The sequence below is a fragment of the Arachis hypogaea genome, chromosome 3, assembly GCF_003086295.3.
Source record: "Arachis hypogaea cultivar Tifrunner chromosome 3, arahy.Tifrunner.gnm2.J5K5, whole genome shotgun sequence".
In the NCBI taxonomy this organism is placed as follows: domain Eukaryota; kingdom Viridiplantae; phylum Streptophyta; class Magnoliopsida; order Fabales; family Fabaceae; genus Arachis; species Arachis hypogaea.
The window spans coordinates 142,837,927-142,856,448 of NC_092038.1; the positions used below are offsets into that span (position 1 = coordinate 142,837,927).

The 18,522-nt window shown below is 43.6% G+C and overlaps 1 protein-coding gene and 1 long non-coding RNA gene across 4 annotated transcripts; one reads left to right on the forward strand and one right to left on the reverse strand.

Moving 5' to 3' along the window:
• Positions 1–10,127: 10,127 nt before the first annotated feature.
• LOC112735660 (uncharacterized) lies at positions 10,128–12,753 on the reverse strand. Its single transcript, XR_011880499.1, has 6 exons — positions 12,525–12,753; positions 12,153–12,343; positions 11,603–11,699; positions 11,360–11,495; positions 11,173–11,248; positions 10,128–10,701 (listed from the first exon to the last, which is right to left on the reverse strand). It is a non-coding gene; the product is annotated as an uncharacterized lncRNA (long non-coding RNA).
• Positions 12,754–13,487: 734 nt separating this feature from the next.
• On the forward strand, positions 13,488–17,882 carry LOC112735662 (probable LRR receptor-like serine/threonine-protein kinase At2g16250). Of its 3 annotated transcripts, none has more exons than XM_025785190.3 (6): positions 13,488–13,939; positions 14,181–14,228; positions 14,411–16,095; positions 16,282–16,407; positions 16,620–16,642; positions 16,821–17,882. In XM_025785190.3, exons 3-6 carry the CDS (start codon positions 14,813–14,815, stop codon positions 17,420–17,422), a joined length of 2,034 nt encoding a protein of 677 aa, XP_025640975.2. In that variant the 5' UTR covers positions 13,488–13,939; positions 14,181–14,228; positions 14,411–14,812; the 3' UTR covers positions 17,423–17,882. The 3 variants fall into 3 exon arrangements, with proteins under 3 accessions (XP_025640975.2, XP_072085184.1, XP_072085185.1); XM_072229083.1 differs by having other exon boundaries at positions 13,488–13,732; XM_072229084.1 differs by having other exon boundaries at positions 13,555–13,761.
• Positions 17,883–18,522: the final 640 nt, after the last annotated feature.

An 18,522-nucleotide genomic window follows, 5' to 3' on the forward strand; every position in this document is an offset into this window, starting at 1 on the left:
TGGATAAAAAAGAGTGCTGTCAGAGATGATAAGTTATCATAGAAAGAAAATATGCTGTTGGAAAAGAGGAAAAGGGTGACAAGAAATTGAAGCATATATTGACAAACTTGCCAATTAGTGATGCTCTTTGTTCGGTAGGTCGGGTACCGGACGGTTCGGGTCAGGATCCTGAGGTCAACGCCTCGGATGGTGGAGGAGCTCGTCTGGTCGTGGATTCTTGGTTCCGGGTGAGCGAGGTTCCGAGCACTTCTGATGGAGGAGGGGGGTGCCACCTGCAAAGACACTCCGACGCCCTTGTCAGAATATGTGCAGGCGGAGAGGGAATGATGTGTGAATGTGACGCACCTTGGGGGGAGAGCCAGTCTCCCCTTATATACATGTCAGTAGTGGGCCCTTCCAGTGGCAGGCCCACACTCTCGAGGGTGTTGTCACACGGCTGTGCACAAGCCGTACGGGACACGTGTTCGGGTCGGGTGGAGGGCGAACCATCGGGCCGGCGAGAACTCGGGTCGGGTCGACCCGCGCGAGTTTTGGGCCAGGCCGTAACAGTGCCCCCGACGCGTCAGCGATGGTCGTGAGGGCCATGGGTGGCGTGTGACGTTTACCTTCGTGTGTTGTCGCTGGGTCGTCTGGTCGTGGGAGGGACGCGTCTCTTGTGCGCGTGTCCTTGATTTGCCGTGGCATTTGTTTGCCGTTTCGTTTTCCGCGCTGGCATTTAATGCTCATAATGATTTGAAAAAAAACCCGTGCGTAAAGACCATCTTACCCCTGCTTCCTTTCGCGCTTCTTTGGGGGTGGTTTTTAAGTGGTTTTCGCCTATCACCTCCCATCTATCATTTCCAACTTCTTTTCTCCTAACATCCAAAGTTTCTTGCGCGAACTCCTTCCTGCTTCAACTTCCAGCCCAGATTTCTTTCATCGTTCCAGGTAATCTTCTAATTTCTCTCTTCTGTTGTCTGTGTTATGTTCTGTTATTGTGTGATTTTTGTTTGCATCTACTGCATGGCTGGTTTTATTTTTGTTAAGAGGTTTTTTCAGTGTTGGGATAGGTGGGTTAGGAGAGGGGGTACCATTCCAGGTAGGCTTTCTGGGTGGTTTGTGAAGTAGATGCAGTCTTTAGCCGTATCTGGTTGTGATTGAGATGGAAAGACGTAGTTTCTGAGTTTTTTCGAGCTTCCGACCTCATAGACTAACGGAGTGGTACCCCGCTGTAGGTATGCCTCATGTTGTTTCCCGGTCTTCCGGATCTGCTGCGGCTTACGACCCGTATGCTTGGGTAACTGATGATATAAGGAGTTCACCCAACCAGATGGACTTAGAGGAATTGACGGAGTTCCGGCAAGCCGGTTACCTATGTGGGGGGACTGACGAGGAGGCCAACTACGAGGCCATTGTCCCGCTTCCTCGTGAGCGTATTTATGAGCTCAATTTCCATTCTCCTCGCGTTCCCGATTGGATTTGGTTTTACAAGTCCATGTTCACACAAGTCGGTGTTCGGATACCGTTCTCCGATTTCCAAATGGCGCTGCTGAACCGGATATCCGTCTGTCCGTCTCAACTTCATCCGAACAGCTGGGCTTCGATCCGCTGCTTCGAGATGGTTTGCGAGTACTTGGAGCTACCGGCTTCAGTGGACGTTTTTCTCTATTATTTCAACCTTACCAATCCCTCCAAGCAGGGGAAAGCAAGAAAGGGGTTTCTTTCTTTCCGTGCTGCTCAGGGTAGGAAGATTTTTAGCCTCTTTGAGGATTCCTACCATGGCTTCAAAGATAAGTATTTCAAGGTTCGTCCCGTTAAGGGTCGCCATCCCTTCTGGTTGTCGTTAGAGGGGGAGCGCCTTATCCAGACTTACTGGAGCTTTGGCGCGGGGTCGAATCCTTTTGTGAAAGTGTCGTACAAGAGGTTGTCGGCTGTAGATAGGCAGATAGCGGACGTTCTTCTTGCTATCTTTGAAAAGAATCCCGTGAACCCCCACCTTCTCATGGGTGAACGGGAGGCCGGCCGGAGCTATATTCGTGAGTTCCTTTTCTTGTTTACGTATGCTTCTTGCTTTATTCGTTTGTCGGCTTGACGGCTAACGTTCTCGTTGTTTATCGCAGTGGAAATGTCTGCTACCGTGACTGGTCTTGAGAACCTGATGAAGACCTTTTTTGATGCTAGTGATGATGAGAATGCCGAAGGGAAAGACGCCGGCAAGTCGGAGGGTCCATCGGGGGAAAAAACGGGCCAAGCTTCCCCTGCTCAGGATGCCGAAGAGTCGGGAAAGCAGGGCTTGGGGGATCAGGCTTCCCCTCTTCATGAGGAGGGACCTGCTGACGAGCAGGTGACTCGCACCCCTCAACCGGATAGCGATGTGGAGCTTATCCATACTCCTAGGAAGCGAAAGATGTCTTCCAGCCCGGAAGGGGTCCTTACCGTGATGGAGAGGAATTTTGATGCCTCCAAGTTCATTGACTCCCAGTTGATACCCGGGACGGAAGAGCATTTTCATGCGACCGAGCTGTCCGGACAGGCGAGGTGGATGTATCGCACCTTGCTTCGTGGGGCCGTGATAGCTCGGAAGGCTGAGTTTGAGCTATCTGGTATGGAGGTGCTTCGGAGGAAGCTTGAGTCTTCTGTTAAGGCGAATAATGACTTTAAGGCTCAAGTTGAGCTCCTCCAGGGTCAGCTGTCCGAGATGGGGGGAAAGCTTAATGCCGCCGAGGAGAAGTCGTCGTTTATTGCGGAGAGGCTGAAGGCGTCTGATGAGACCGTGGCTCGGCTTCTTGAGCGTGAGATGGCATTAGAAAATCAACTGAACGCCGCTCAGGGTCGAGTTGTCGCTTTGGAAAAGGAACGGGAGCAGGCCATTTCGGAAGCGAAGGCCGCTAAGGCAGAGGCCGTTGATCTTAAGAAGAAGCTTAAGGTGGCCAAGGAGCAAGGGAAGAGTGCCATCTTGATGACCGAAGATGCCCTGAAGGCCCAGCTGAAGATTGCTGCTCCCGATTTCGAGATCTCGTCAATTGGTGTTTTTAAGACTATCCAGGACGGGAAAATTGTCGATATGCCGAGGAAGTGAGGTCTTATAACTTAGGATATTTTGTAATGTATTTGTCGAACAACCTGTTGATGCTTTGTCGTTTTGTTTGCCTTGAACAATTTTACGTGTTCGTTGCACGTTTTGATGCTTTGTTAGTTATCATCGTTTCATTATTTTGTCGTGTTGTCGTTTTCGTGTTACCGTTTAATCTGGGCGGGCTTATGTCTTGTGCCCGTCTTGCCGTTTTCGTATTTGGTAGCAGTTTGGACCGGTTCGGTCGCGTAGTCGTTGAGTTGGTTGAGGCCCATGAGCCGTCTGGCTCCCGGGGTGATCAGTCCCGGGGTGCCGTTTTAGATTTTGGTCACGAGGAACAGATATCAAGTAAGAGAGTTTTAACAAAAGATAAAAAATTTGAACAAGTAAAAATTACTCGACAGTTGGGTAAGTATTTGACAAGGTAAGTAAACAAGTTGAATTAACATGTGGATGGGGCGAATACTAACTCTCTGGCTAGGCTCTCTGGTCGTTGAGCCGGTGGGTCAGGAGTAGAACCTCTTTAGGTTGCTTGCGTTCCACGTTCTGGGTATTTCCTTGCCGTCCAGTTTTTCGAGTTTGTAAGCGCCCCTGCCGAGTACCTCCCTTACCCTGTAGGGGCCTTCCCAATTTGCCGCTAGCTTGCCTTCTCCTGGGGTCGGGACGCCGATGTCGTTGCGTCGTAGGACGAGGTCCCCTTCTTCGAAGTCTCGTTTGAGGACTTTTGCGTTGTAACGCAGGGCCATTCTTTGTTTCAGCGCCGTTTCTGTTAGGTGAGCCATCTCCCTTGTTTCTTCGATTAAGTCTTTCTCAACCGCTTTGCTCATGCCCGCGAGTAGTAGTCGGGGGCTTGGTTCGCCGATTTCAACTGGTATTACCGCGTCGACCCCATAGGTTAGGCGGAAGGGGGTTTCCCCCGTGGCGCTTTGCTCGGTTGTCCGGTAGGACCATAAGACGGAGGGGAGTTCGTCGGCCCAGTTTCCCTTCTTGCTGTCTAGGCGCTTCTTTAGACCAAGAAGGATGACTTTGTTTGCGGCCTCTACCTGCCCGTTTGTTTGGGGATGTTCTACTGAGGAGAACTTTTGCCTTATCCCCAGGCCAGAGAGGAATTCCATGAACTTCTTGTCGGTGAACTGGGTTCCATTGTCCGAGATAACGACCTCTGGGATGTCGAAACGGGTTATCACCTGCCTCCACATGAACTTCCGGCAGTTGGAGGACGATATGGTGGCTAGTGGTTCGGCCTCTACCCATTTGGTGTAGTAGTCAATGGCTACAATGAGGTATTTGACTTGTCCTGGGCCGACCGGGAAGGGTCCCAGGAGGTCAACTCCCCATTGTGAAAAAGGACGCGTAGTCGTTAGCGAGCTTAGCTCGGAGGCTGGTGCTTTGTGAAAGTTGGCGTTTTGTTGACACTTTGTGCATTTTGTGACAAATTCCTTCGCGTCCTTCATCATTGTTGGCCAGTAGTATCCTGCTCGGACGAGCTTCCTTGCTAGGGCTTTGCCCCCGATGTGATGTCCGCAACACCCTTCGTGGACTTCTCTAAGCACGTAGTCCGTTTGGTCGGGGTGCAAACACTTCAATAAGGGTTGGCTGAGTCCCTTTTTGAATAGTTGTCCTTGTATGATTGCGTATCTGGCCGCCTCCCTTCTTAAGGCTTTGGCCTCCTTCTCATCTTCGGGTAACTTGCCGAGTTCCAGGAAGGTGGTAATGGGGTCCAGCCATGAGGGGCTCGCCCCCGTCAGGTGGAGGGCGACCGTTGGTTCCTTTACCATGCCCTGGATGAGCGACCGGTTACCCGATCCTGGCTTTGTGCTCGCTAGCTTCGACAAAAGGTCTGCTCGTGTGTTCTTTTCTCTTGGAACGTGCTGGATGATGACCTCCTGGAACTGGCTCATCATTTGCTTAACCTTTTCCAAGTATTTTTGGAGGAGGGGGTCCCGGGCTTGGTAGCTTCCGTTTACCTGCGAGGTGACGACTTGGGAGTCGCTGCATACTTCGACCCTTGTCGCCCCGACTTCCCGAGCCAGTACTAATCCGCCTAGGAGAGCCTCATATTCAGCTTGGTTGTTTGACACTGGGAACTCGAACTTGGTCGATTGCTCATAGATGACCCCTGCTGGGCTTTCCAAGATGACCCCTGCTCCTCCGAACGTTTGGTTGGAGGCTCCGTCCACATGAAGCCTCCACCGTGTGCCCGTTTCCTCGGAAGGATCGCCCGTTACCTCCACTAAGAAGTCAGCCATTGCCTGTGCCTTGATTGCATGTCGAGGCTCATACTGCAGGTCGTATTGTGAGAGCTCGATGGCCCAGGTCATCATCCTTCCAGCCAAATCAGGTTTTTGCAATATTTGCCGGATCGCCTGATCTGTCCTTACAACTATACGGTGACTTTGGAAGTATTGTCTTAACCTTCGGGAGGATACCAGGAGTGCCAGCGCCAGTCTCTCCAGTTTGCTGTACCTCAGCTCTGGTCCCTGGAGTGCCCTGCTCACGAAGTAGACGGGCTGTTGTGTCCTCGCTTCTTCTGTGACGAGGACCGCGGCAAGCGCTTCCTCGGTTACTGATAGATAGAGGTAGAGTGGTTCTCCGGCTCTGGGTTTCCCGAGGACTGGTGGTGCCGCCAAGATTTGCTTGAAGTGGTTGAATGCTTTTTCGCATGCTGGTGTCCATTCGAACGTCACTCCCTTTCTCATTAAGTTGAAGAAAGGTATGGCCTTTGCCGCCGATGCGCCGAGGAAACGGGACAAAGCTGTCAATTTCCCAGCGAGTCTTTGGACGTCTTTGATGCAACCCGGACTCTTCATTTGAAGGATAGCCTGGCATTTTTCGGGATTGGCTTCCACTCCTCTTTGAGTGATCATGAAGCCCAGGAACTTTCCGGCCTCCATGGCGAACGCGCATTTGAGTGGATTAAGCCTCATGCCGTGTTGTCGTAGGGATGAGAAAACATCGTTAAGGTCCCTCAGGAGATCGTCAGGTCGGGCGGTTTTTGCGAGTATGTCATCTACGTAAACTTCCACTGTTTTGCCCAGGAGTTCGCTGAATATCTTATTCATCAACCTTTGGTATGTGGCTCCTGCGTTTTTTAGGCCAAATGGCATGACCTTGTAACAATAGATGCCTCCTGGCGTTGCGAATGCCGTTTTTTCCTCGTCAGGTCGGTGCATCGGTATCTGATTATACCCTGAATAGGCGTCCATGAAACTCAGATATCTGTACCCTGCCGCTGCGTCAACGAGCGTATCAATATTAGGTAGGGGGTAGCAGTCCTTGGGACAAGCCTTGTTGAGGTCAGAGTAGTCTACGCACATTCTCCACCTCCCGTTGTGTTTTTTAACCAGAACCACATTCGACAACCAAGTCGAGTAATCCAATTCCCGGATGAATCCCGCTTCTAAGAGGCTGGCCGTTTGCTTGGCTACCTCGTCCGCCCTTTCCTGCGACATTTTCCTCCTTCTCTGGGCCACTGGTTTGGCTCCTGTTTTTACGGCCAGGTGGTGTGACATGAGCTGGGGGTCTATTCCTGGCATGTCGGCAGGCGTCCAGGCAAAGAGGTCGGCGTTAGCCCTGATCATCTCCATCAAAGGCTCCTTTATTTCGTGCGGGAGGTTCCTGTTTATGAATGTAAACTTATCGTGCTCCTCGCCGACTCTGAACTTCTCCAAGTCTCCTTCTGGCTCTGGTCTGGGTTTATCGTCTACCCTGGCGTCCAGGTCGGCCAGGAAAACTCCTGACGCCTCCTTTGATTTTTTTCTGAGAGAAAGGCTGGCATGGTCGCAAGCGACTGCCGTTTCCAAGTCGCCCCGGAGGGATCCCACGGATCCGTCATCGGTGATGAACTTCATCACCAGTAGTTTCGTACTGATAGCTGCCCCCAGGTCGTTAATGGTCTTTCTCCCCAGGATGATGTTATAGGCCGTTGAATCTCGTAATATTACAAAGTCTGCCATGATTGTCCTTCGTCTTTGCCCTTGTCCCACAGAGGTCGGGAGTGTGATGATTCCATCTGGCTTTATGAAGTGGTCTCCTAACCCTACCACACCGTGTTGGTGGGTCGTCAGGTCGGAGTCTCTCAATCCCAGGGCATCGAAAACGTTTCGGAACATGATGTTTGAGTCTGCCCCCGTGTCTACCAGGATTCGTTTGACGAGGCCAGTTCCGACCCTAGCCGTGATGACCATGGGCGGACTTTCCGGCGCTTCGTCGAACCATTGGTCCTCCGGGCCGAAAGAGATAGGTGGGAGACCCTTAAGACCTCTACCAGGTGGGGCGGAGATCGCTAAGACCTTGGCATCTTTCTTCTGCACCGATTTCGACCTCGGGGCGGTATTCCTGGCCGTCACCACGTTTACCACTGTGAGGCCGTGGTCGTCACCCTCTGGCTCCTGGCGCCGTCTTGTTGGTCGGGATCTGTCCTCGTTGTCGTTGTCCCGGTTGCGTCTCCTTGGTTCTCTTATAAGGTGGGAGAAGTCGGCGAGTTTGCCGTCCCTGATAGCTTGCTCGAGGGCGTCCTTTAGGTCAAAGCAGTCTTGGGTCTTGTGCCCGTAACCCTTGTGGTACTCGCAGTAGAGGTTCTTGTTTCCTCCCGTCCTGTCCTTCAGTGGTCGGGGCTTCGACAGTATCCCCTTTTCTGCTATCTGTTGGTAAACTTCAGTGATCGATGCCGTAAGGGGGGTGTAGTTGGTGAACCTCCCAACTCGGGGGAACGGTTTGGATGGTTTGCTCGGACCGCCGTCCTTGGCGTGTTCCTTTGGTCTTTCTCTGGCTTCGAAGTGCCGGGATTGGTTGTAGGCGGGCTGCCGCTTATTGGCAGCCACGACCCGGCTGACTTCCTCGTCATTAATGTATTCTTTGGCCACGCACTGGATCTCTTGCATCGTCCAGACGGGCTTCGTGGTGAGGTGTTTCCTGAAGTCCTCATTTGACAGCCCGTTCGTTAAGCACAAACTTGCCACTGAGTCCGTCAGACCGTCAATCTCCAAGCACTCGTCATTAAAACGGTCCAGGTATTTCCTGGTCGGTTCTCCGGGTCTCTGTGTCACCCCCAGCAAATTGATTGGGTGTTTGGCTTTGACAATCCTAGTTGTGAACTGAGCCAAGAAGGCGCGGCTGATGTCGGTAAATTGGGTCACCGAGCCTTGCGGGAGGTTGTTAAACCACCGTATTGCCGGGCCCGCTAAGGTGACCGGGAAAGCGCGACATCTGACCTCGTCTCCCACCCCTTCTAGGTTCATCCTGGCCTCGAAGGCCGTCAAGTGTTCTAGAGGGTCTTGTGTTCCGTCATACTTCATGTCTGTCGGTTTGTCAAAATGTTTTGGTAATCGGACCTCGAGTACAGAGCGGTGGAAAGGGGTCGCTCCTATTATGACAGGTCCTCGGGCAGTTCTTCTCGACTCATTGTTCTCGCGGTGACGTTCCTCGTCGCCTCTGTTCGACGCGCGCCGCCTTTCGTGTCGGGCGTAGATAATGGGGTCGCGACTTCTTCTTCTGGGGCGTATCCGTTCCTCAGTGCTCTCCGACTCGCAATGGGGGCTCGGCGTGCGCCTCGAGCGGCTTCTCGAACGGGAACGGGTGGGGCTCCGCTCTGGGGAGCGTTGGTCGCGCTCCCTTTCTGCTAGTCTGCGCTCTAAGTCTTGCATTCTGTGGCGTAGTTCTTGCATTATCCTGGCGTGGTTGTCACCCGTCCCCCCGAAGGGGCGTCTCTCGTGAGTCTGCGTCGCATCCCTCGTGGGCGATCGTTGCTGCTGCCGGGATTCCATCGCGACGGCGCCTCCCCCGAGTATGGGAGGCGCTACCTCGGAACCGGTCCCAGTCTGGACCAGTACGAAATCCATGAACGTCAGGTCCCCACAGACGGCGCCAATGTTCGGTAGGTCGGGTACCGGACGGTTCGGGTCAGGATCCTGAGGTCAACGCCTCGGATGGTGGAGGAGCTCGTCTGGTCGTGGATTCTTGGTTCCGGGTGAGCGAGGTTCCGAGCACTTCTGATGGAGGAGGGGGGTGCCACCTGCAAAGACACTCCGACGCCCTTGTCAGAATATGTGCAGGCGGAGAGGGAATGATGTGTGAATGTGACGCACCTTGGGGGGAGAGCCAGTCTCCCCTTATATACATGTCAGTAGTGGGCCCTTCCAGTGGGCAGGCCCACACTCTCGAGGGTGTTGTCACACGGCTGTGCACAAGCCGTACGGGACACGTGTTCGGGTCGGGTGGAGGGCGAACCATCGGGCCGGCGAGAACTCGGGTCGGGTCGACCCGCGCGAGTTTTGGGCCAGGCCGTAACACTCTTAGAGCTAGAGTTACAAAACCTTGGCCTTGCTTATCTTCATAAGTGTACTTCTAATTAAAGTAATAGACAGTAATAAAAGCAACAGTCTTTTTCTATCGTTAATTGCTTTCTAAATCAAATGTATGGATTTGCATATGAAGATTTCTTTTTGTTTTCTTTCAACTTTCTCTCGCCTCTCTTTTACAAAATTATCTCATCTCTAAATTTATTTTATTTAATTAAAAAAGAAAAAATAAATGTTTAAAATTGACCGGGGGATAAGTGTATACTATACTTGAGCAGAGGGTCTTTGACATGTAAAGCTATCGTTTGTTTATTTTATTCACGACGCCTAGAAAATATAAATTATTGAATGGAGACACTGGGCAACACGTTCTCGCCTACGGAAGCAACATTAATGTATGTGTTAGGTGGCTGAACCCAAATTTGAGTAACTCAAGGACAAAAATATTTGTTAGTATGTGTGTGTTTTGATAAACGTTTATGAACAAATATTAAGATGTTAATATGAATGTATTTTACATAATTAATTAATTCAAATGAGAAAGCAATGATGAAAGCACAAACAGTCAATTATATTAAAAAAAATTCACGGATAAATCAAATAAAAATTTTTTAAAATGTATCGATATGATATACTGATGTTTCAATGATTTTTAACTATTAATTTTAATTATAAAAAATATATATCATTATATAATTAAGATGCTGGCTTTTTATTGTATTTTCTGTGTTTTTCTTTATGCAGAGTGTAAAGTAAAAAAAAGACCTTGTTAATTATGTGGCTATAGTTCAATTCCTTTGTTATTTTATTAAATAGAAAAGAAAAATTGGTTTCAGAAGACATGAACGTGTCATATGGTATTAGGCTAGCAGAACTTTTGGACACTCTAGTAGGTTTTGTTGGACTTAGTTGACCGGCAGAATCTTCTATGAAAGCCAAGTTTTCAGGCTCTGATTGCCTAGATGGAGATAATACTTTTGAGAGGACTCTTGAACTTGATTTCTGTGGACTTTCTCTGATAACAGTAGTCCTCAGCTTTGAGAGATGAGATCCTCTGCGGCCAAGCTTGTGATTCGCTGTGTTCCTAGATCGTCCTTTTGAATTGGCTTCTTGCCAGCCCTCATCTGATGATGTCTCCTCCTGGTGAATAGATTCACTTGACACTGGTGGACTATACATAGGGACATTATTGCCATTTTCGTTCATAACTTCATAATCCACCATGCCAGATCTTTCTTTTGTTTTGTTTTCTGCCATACCAGTAGCATATTCCAAGCCATTATAGACAACACCCACATTGCTTGGTGCATCTTCACGTTGAAGGTTTTGTTCACTTATTGGTAGAAGTATCTAAAAGATTAGAGATATTATGGGTCAGTTTGGCTAAACTTCTTAAATAAGTTATTTTAAAAAATGAGCTTAAAATATAAAGACTTTTATTAATAACAACTTTTAAATAAGTTATTTTGTGTTTGGAAAATTATTATAGAAGTCGTTGTTTTAAAGTTGTGCAAGGAGTGATAAAATAGCTTTTGAAAATAAAAGAAGTCACATTTTTTAACTTCTTCAAAAACTCTTAAATAACTTTTTGAAAAATTAAAAGTTTATCTAAAAAATTGTACCAAACACTATTAATGTAACTTTTTATAAGTCAAAAGCTAAAAAAAAGTAGCTTTTGGAGTTTCTCAATCGGACCCATCGACAACTTGCATAATGAGGCAACACAATAGAAAATTTTACAAAACAAAGGTAGCAGCAGTTTATAACAATAAAGCAATTAATGTCAAATATATAAGGTAACACCATGTAAAAATTTGACACCTGCTGTTTTCTCTGAGCTTGTTCATTTCCATTAGAATCAAGCTCGGGACTTATAAAATCCAGAAGATCTGACACACTGCATTAAAAGAGTCACAGTTTTTTGGTGCCCTGAATACAACAATCAACAGAAATTCTTCATGGCATAGGCATCTAAACCATTTTGAAGAGGAGAGTCATTGTAACCTACTTCAAAGCGAGCTCGTATTGGTGCATACGATAGTAAAAGACAGAAAGGTCCCCATAGCTTTTTATTGTGTCAGGATGATCAAGCCCAAGCTCTCCCTCTCATTTATATCAACCGCCTTTTGCTGATAGATTGTGGCCTAAATAAGCAAAACTCGAACAAGTTCATTAGCAACAATAATGATGGATAGACTCTACTTTCTACACTACATGAGAAGCAAATATAACAGAATCTTCACATGATTACCATAACTTGCTTGGTAAAGAACCACATCTAAAAGATTATAGGCACCTGCAGTAATTCGATGATAGGTACATCAAACAGGCATCATCTTCACCAATGCCTGCAATTAAATAGACAAGTGTGTATAGAAAATAACAGATCATGCTTAAGGCAGATAACAAACAAGATGATAATAGTCAAACCACAAGATGATAACCCAAAATAATGCTTTAAACTGCAAGTTCCAACATTAATTTGAGATGACTTGAAGCATAGCTGGTGCAAGAGAGGTAAATTTATTAAGTATAAGATGATGATAGTCAAACCACATTATTAGGTCATGATTAATAAAATTTATACAAGGCATAAATAGGTGGGAAGATAATTCATGGCAGCAACAATGCCAGGAATATTTTTCTGAACACAAATAAAAAAAAGAAGCAAAAAACATATATAGGAATGGCATTAAGCAAAAGAAGAACTCATGGCAAGATGGAGTGTTGGGAACAAACCGTGCCATTCCTCCAAACTCAAACTACACATACAAGTTTTAAACCAAGGATCATATTGGCACCTTTTCCTACTTTCCATCAACTGCATTTCACAAAGCCGTTGGAGGATTTGGAGGATTCAATTCTATCACAGATCTGTCATCCTAATCCTTTATCCAAACCCTGCTGGTGATTTCACTTTGCTCATTGGTGATTGGTTCAAGACCAACCACAAGGTAATTAACCAACCAGGATTATTACACTTTGTTCCATTCTTGATGAATCATAAAGAAATTGAATGTTAGTCTTCTTGATTGCAGACTTTGGATTAAAGCAAGAATTGACAAAATTAACAACAACGAATATAAAATCACAGAAATTAAAGTAAATCACATTAATTACAGAAATCACTACAGTGCTATAATAATTAAAAGAAATCACAGAGGGGGAGTTACCGGAAGGGAGAAGCTGACGACGGTGACAAAGAACGAGAAAGACGGCGATGCTCTCTGGAACGAGGAAGACGGCGACGCTCTCTGACGCGACGACGTTCTCCTCGGCTGGGTGAGGCACGTGAGGAATGCTGCGGTGACCTTAGCAGGGCGCCGTGGAGGAAAAGAAGGAAGAGGATGGAGAAGGGAGCTGTCGAAGAAAATCAGGAGCCGAGTGTGAAGGAGAAGAGACAAAGAAGACTATGGCAGTAAGTCTGAGATTTGAAGGGTGTTTTTTTTTTTTTTCGGTTTACAAAGGGGCCAAGGAACATTTTGATATTTTTTTAGTATGGTTTAAATATTTTTTTTTTTGGTATGAATATCAACGAGGGTTTATGAAAAATTTCAATAAAATTGAAATAATTTTTTTAGTATAGATAAATAATTAAATGTGTTTTTGTTTTTGTTTTTTAAATTATTTAAATTTTGACACGGTAAGATTAAATTATTTGATTAATTTAAAAGTGTAATTTGTTGTCTAACATAAAAAAAATATTTAAGTCTTTTAAAAAATTAAATAAATTTTTTTTATTTTTATTAAATTATAAGGGTGTTTTAGTAAAATTAGTGATATAATATATATATTTTTTAAAAAAATTAGATGTTGATGTGGAAAATAAATTCTACATAACTTATTGTTATTTGTCCATATTTTAAACATATCGGTACGTATGAATTTATGGTTGTACCGTAACAAACATCTATAATTTATTATTATATTAACTGAAATTGATTGATATGACTATTATAGTTTTCTACTATTTCTCGTGTTATTTATACAGGAGAATAACATTTAATTTAATTAGATATAATCTTTATTTTGAACGGTTAGTAAACTTGAAATGCATTCTATTATTCACGTTGTTTATTCAATTAGTGGAATTGATTTATAAGATCAAAATGAATATATATGGAGAAAAGTAAAACACTATTGTTGATTTGCTATGATATTTGTTTTTGAGTTTGATTGCCTATTACAAACTGTAGACAAACCTAACATCAATTATTGGAAACCCCATACACAAAGACACATAGATATAGATATAGGCATTAGAATGGCACCATAACCACCATAACCACCATAACAACTTGTTGTTCATCAGCACCTCCCAATTCCCAGAAACTCATTAAATAACTCCGGTGATAGTGACTAAGACACTTTCCTCAAACAGGTATTCTTCCCAGCGGTTCCACAATTAATGCAATGCTTCAAATCCTATCCATTACTCTCTCTTCACTATTCACTATTCACTTCCACTCCTAAACTGGCAGATACCTCCATTTACTGTTTCCTTTCCTCACAACCCCACTTTCCAAAATCTTTTCTTTCTTTCAAGTATTCAACACTACTAGACTATACATCAATCTTCAAATCTTGGGTATGCAGTTTTCTTAACCAAAGATTTTGAGTTCAAACTTTTGGATATACTATTGTATCAATAAGCAAAAGTGAGAAACTTTATTGTCACAAAAATAAATAAATAAATAAAGGTTGGCTATTTTTGTTTTTTTATGTGGAACATTCAACAAAGTGAGCTTGGAAGAGTTGCAATTTGTTGAATGCTGTTTTTTATTTTTTTTATGATTGCATGAATGGATTCTGTTTGTGGATTGGTTCAGAGATTACAAGACAGAACAGAGCAGAATCACCAGAGCTTGTAATTGGAGGTAACACAAAATTCAACAACATTAAAAATTGGTCTCAAAAACTTTAATTTTCTTCATGTGACATATTCAGCATCATCATGAAACTTCGCAAATAGAAAATCCAAAAAAAAAAAAAATAATAAATAATGAAGCATTCATGTAAATTACTAACATTAATGGATTCTTTTTGTGTATTGGTTCAGGTGCAGAATCAACTTCGATCTTCATTGGGTATAAGAGCAAAAAACTGGCCAAGAAAAACCGAACCGTGCCGGAACTGGACCGGGATTCATTGCAAAACGGGTTCAGTTATCGGAATCAACATTTCCGGTTTCAGAAGAACACATAAAGCTAGTCTTCACCCAAGTTTCTCAGTTGATGCACTTGCCAATTTTACCCGTTTAGCTTCCTTCAATGCTTCAGGTTTTGTGCTTAATGGTTCTATTCCTGAGTGGTTTGGTGACAAAAGCAATAACAACTACCTTGGTGCACTCCAGGTGCTTGATTTAAGTTCTTGCTCAATAACTGGCTCTATTCCTGAGTCAATTGGTGGTTTGATTTTGTTGAAGTCTGTGTTACTTTCTGGGAATAGCTTAACTGGTAGAATGCCTTCAGGTTTGGGAATGTTGTCTAATTTATCTGTGCTTGATCTCTCAGGAAATGAACTTTCTGGGTCTATTCCTGATTCATTGTTTTCACTTGGTAACCTCACAAGTCTTAATCTTTCTTCCAATTACTTATCTGGGAATGTTCCGAATCAACTTAGTAACCTTTCAGGGCTTGAAACTTTGGACCTTTCCAACAATGCACTAACTGGTAATGTGCCTAGTGTCTTGTTTTCTCGCCTTTCGAAACTTCGAGTTCTCAATTTGAGTGGTAACTTTATTGATGGTGATCTTCCTGATACTTTGTGGTCATTACCGAGCTTGCGTTTCGTTGATGTGTCCAACAACAACCTTACCGGTCCTCTACCGAAGTTTTTCGGTTCAAATACTAGTTCTACTGATGCCACCTTCAATCTCTCAAACAACTTATTCTTTGGAACTCTAAATATTTCGGCTAAGAAGTTTAGAATGATTGATCTGTCTGGTAATTATTTGGAAGGCGAGGTGCAAGGTGTTAGTCTTAGTAATGTTAGTTTAGCTAGGAATTGCCTGGAGGATGTTCCAAATCAGAGGGATGTTAGTGTTTGTAGAGTGTTTTATGAGAAGAGAAATTTACCCTTTCCATCAAATTCGACAATGGAAAAATCTTCCAGAAAGAAACTGATATTCATACTGGTAGGTGTATTTGGTGGACTTGGCTTTATTTTGCTTCTGGCATTGGTCCTCATACTGTTCTTAAAACTATGTGGCAATCATAAAAGCTTGGAAGTTCAAAGGGGAACCGAAAGTGGAGGGCCTGTTCCAGTAGGGGAGAGTCCTATGCCGCCTAAAGACCTTGCATTCGACATTGCTGTTGGGGAATCATTTACTTATGAGCAAATTCTCAAGTTGACTGGTAATTTTGCTGAAGAAAATGTCATCAAGCATGGTCATTCTGGAGACCTCTTCTGGGGAGTAATGGAAAATGGAGCTACTGTTGTCATCAAAAAGGTAGATTTGAGTTTGTTCAAGAGAGAATCATATGTTGTGGAGTTGGAATTATTAAGCAAGGTTTCACATGCAAGATTGATCCCAATCTTGGGACATTGCTTGGAGAATGACAATGAGAAATGTATAGTTTACAAGTATATGCCAAATGGAGATTTGGCAAGTTCTTTGCAGAGAGTCACCGATGCAGATGGTAAATCGAAGTCCCTTGATTGGATCACGAGATTGAAAATCGCTACAGGAGCTGCCGAAGGCCTTGCTTATCTACATGATTGCAGCCCTCCCCTCGCTCACAGGTAGTTAACACCAAATATAATCTAGACTCTTTATTGTTATTTCATCATGAAGGAAATGAATCTATTGGCAAAATGTGATTGAGTTTATGATATGCTGTCAAAGTGTCATTTTATGCTGCATTTTCAATTTTTTGTTACATCATGGTGCCTTGCAAATTACTGAAATTTACTTTTGATTTTGTGAAGAGATGTTCAAGCTAGCAGCATACTTCTTGATGATAAATTTGAGGTGCGACTTGGAAGTTTGAGTGAGGTTACCACCCAAGGAGATGTCCATCCTGGTGTCATGAACAGGCTGTTCAGCAAGCCATCGTAAGTTTCGAATTCTTTAACAGACAAAGACATAAAAACAGCTGAATCTATTACAATAATTGAATATTAAACCTGAAGAGGTACCGTCATGATTTATAAATATATTGAATCTTAGCATTTAGTTTGAATGGATGCTGATATTTAAGTTTACTGTTACATTTTTATGTTCACTCAAAGTTGTAACCAGTATTTTCATCTTTGTAATTTTGCAGATCTTCTAATCAACCAAATTTTGGTAAGTAAACTTGTTTACCCTTTCTAGTTAGTTTTCATCCAAGTGTTGATGGAAGAGATTTAAATGCAGCACATTAGTCCCATTGAACAACTTTTAGTGATCCTGCTACTACATACATTGGCATGAAATTTTTTCAAGAGAACTAATATGCATTTCTTATTGCTTTGGCAATGATCAGGCACATCATCAGTAACTTGGGCAGGTGATGTATATGGTTTTGGTAAGATTTTGCTCGAGCTTATTACCGGAGATACCGAGGTCAGTAAATCGGAGGATGCCACCTCAAGAGAGTGGTTGGAGCAGACCTTGCCTTACATTAGCATAGATGATAAAGAAAGGATAAATAAGATTGTCGACCCTTCTTTGTTAGAAAATGAGGATCTACTTGAAGAAGTATGGGCTATAGCAATCGTAGCAAGATCATGCCTGAATCCTAGGCCTTCGAAACGTCCCCCTATGAGACACGTCCTCAGGGCGCTGGAAAATCCGTTGAAGGTTGTAAGAGAAGAAAGCGCAAGCTCGGTGAAGTTGCGAACAACTTCGTCTAGGAAGTCTTGGAGCACTGGATTGTTTGGTAGCTGGAGACAGAGCTCATCAGATAGTGCTACTGCAACAAACAAAGATAGTTCAAGTGGGACTAAACAATCAGGGAAAGTAAGTTCCCAAGGAAGTGGTGTAATAATGGATCACTCATCTTCCAATAAAAGATCATCCAAATCCAATGAAGTTTTCCCTGAACCATTGGAAACACAAGATGTGGAGATTGGTGGGGGAAGATGAGGCAAAAAGGAAGTGATGAATTTGCCTATTCTTTAATTGTATAAGATTGATAATTGTTTGTACCATAGCAATTGCTTGTGCTACATTACCAAGAGTAATGTTATTTGTACAGAACAAAGTTGGATCCTTTTGGACTTTTGGTATGTTTGACACATTGTCATCACCCCCATGCTGAAGCAATCAAACAACATGGTGGTGCTAAATTATGTGCACTAGCAATTGCTTATTTGTACCACACCCCTCCTTGTAGGTCAATGAATGTGTGAGGCATTGTAAAATGATAAACAGGGTGTTACAATTTTGTGAGGAATTAGAACTTAAAAGTGTGAAGAATATTTGCTCAAACTTTCTTTAGCTAAGTGTATTATTGTAAATTAAGTCCTCTTGAGCATTGTGGCATATGCCCTAATTTTCCCTGTGAATTTATATCACAATAAAGATACATTCTTCGTCTTTAAAACATTAATATTATTTATCTCACAGTAAATAGATATAACAATAAAAGATAGTATTTTTAATCTTATATAAAATTACATTAATTTTCATTAAAAATATCATTAATTTTTGTAAAAAGAGTAAAACATTCACACAAATCCAACAATATTTTTTGTTTTATTTTTATTCATTTATTGAAAAAAGAAGAAAATTTACAACAGATGTAAACACCCCCAAAAAAAAATCTAATACTTGGAGTAAAAGACTTCCATTGACAAAAAAAGAAAACCAAAGTTGTTGTTTTTGCTTTCTTACAGTTGAAAGCGCTGACTAAACAGTAGTTGTCTCTGTACTTCTCTTCATTCCTCAATCGAATCTCAAACTGATATTAGCACGAAAAAAGGAAGGAAAAAAAAAAAAAAATCTTTTTAGAGCTTGTTTGGGTGAGCTTCTAAGAAAAGATCTTTTTTCGAGTTATCTTTTTTTAAAAGATCTTATAGAGAAGTAAAAGTAATTTTATGTTTGGATATCTCATATAAAAAGGTCTTTTTATCAATCAATTATGTTTGGGTATAACAATATAAAAGTACTTTTTTGTTTATTTATTACATGAAAAACATCTTTTTTTTAAGAAAAAAAGATCTTTTAAAAAAAGATGTAAATTA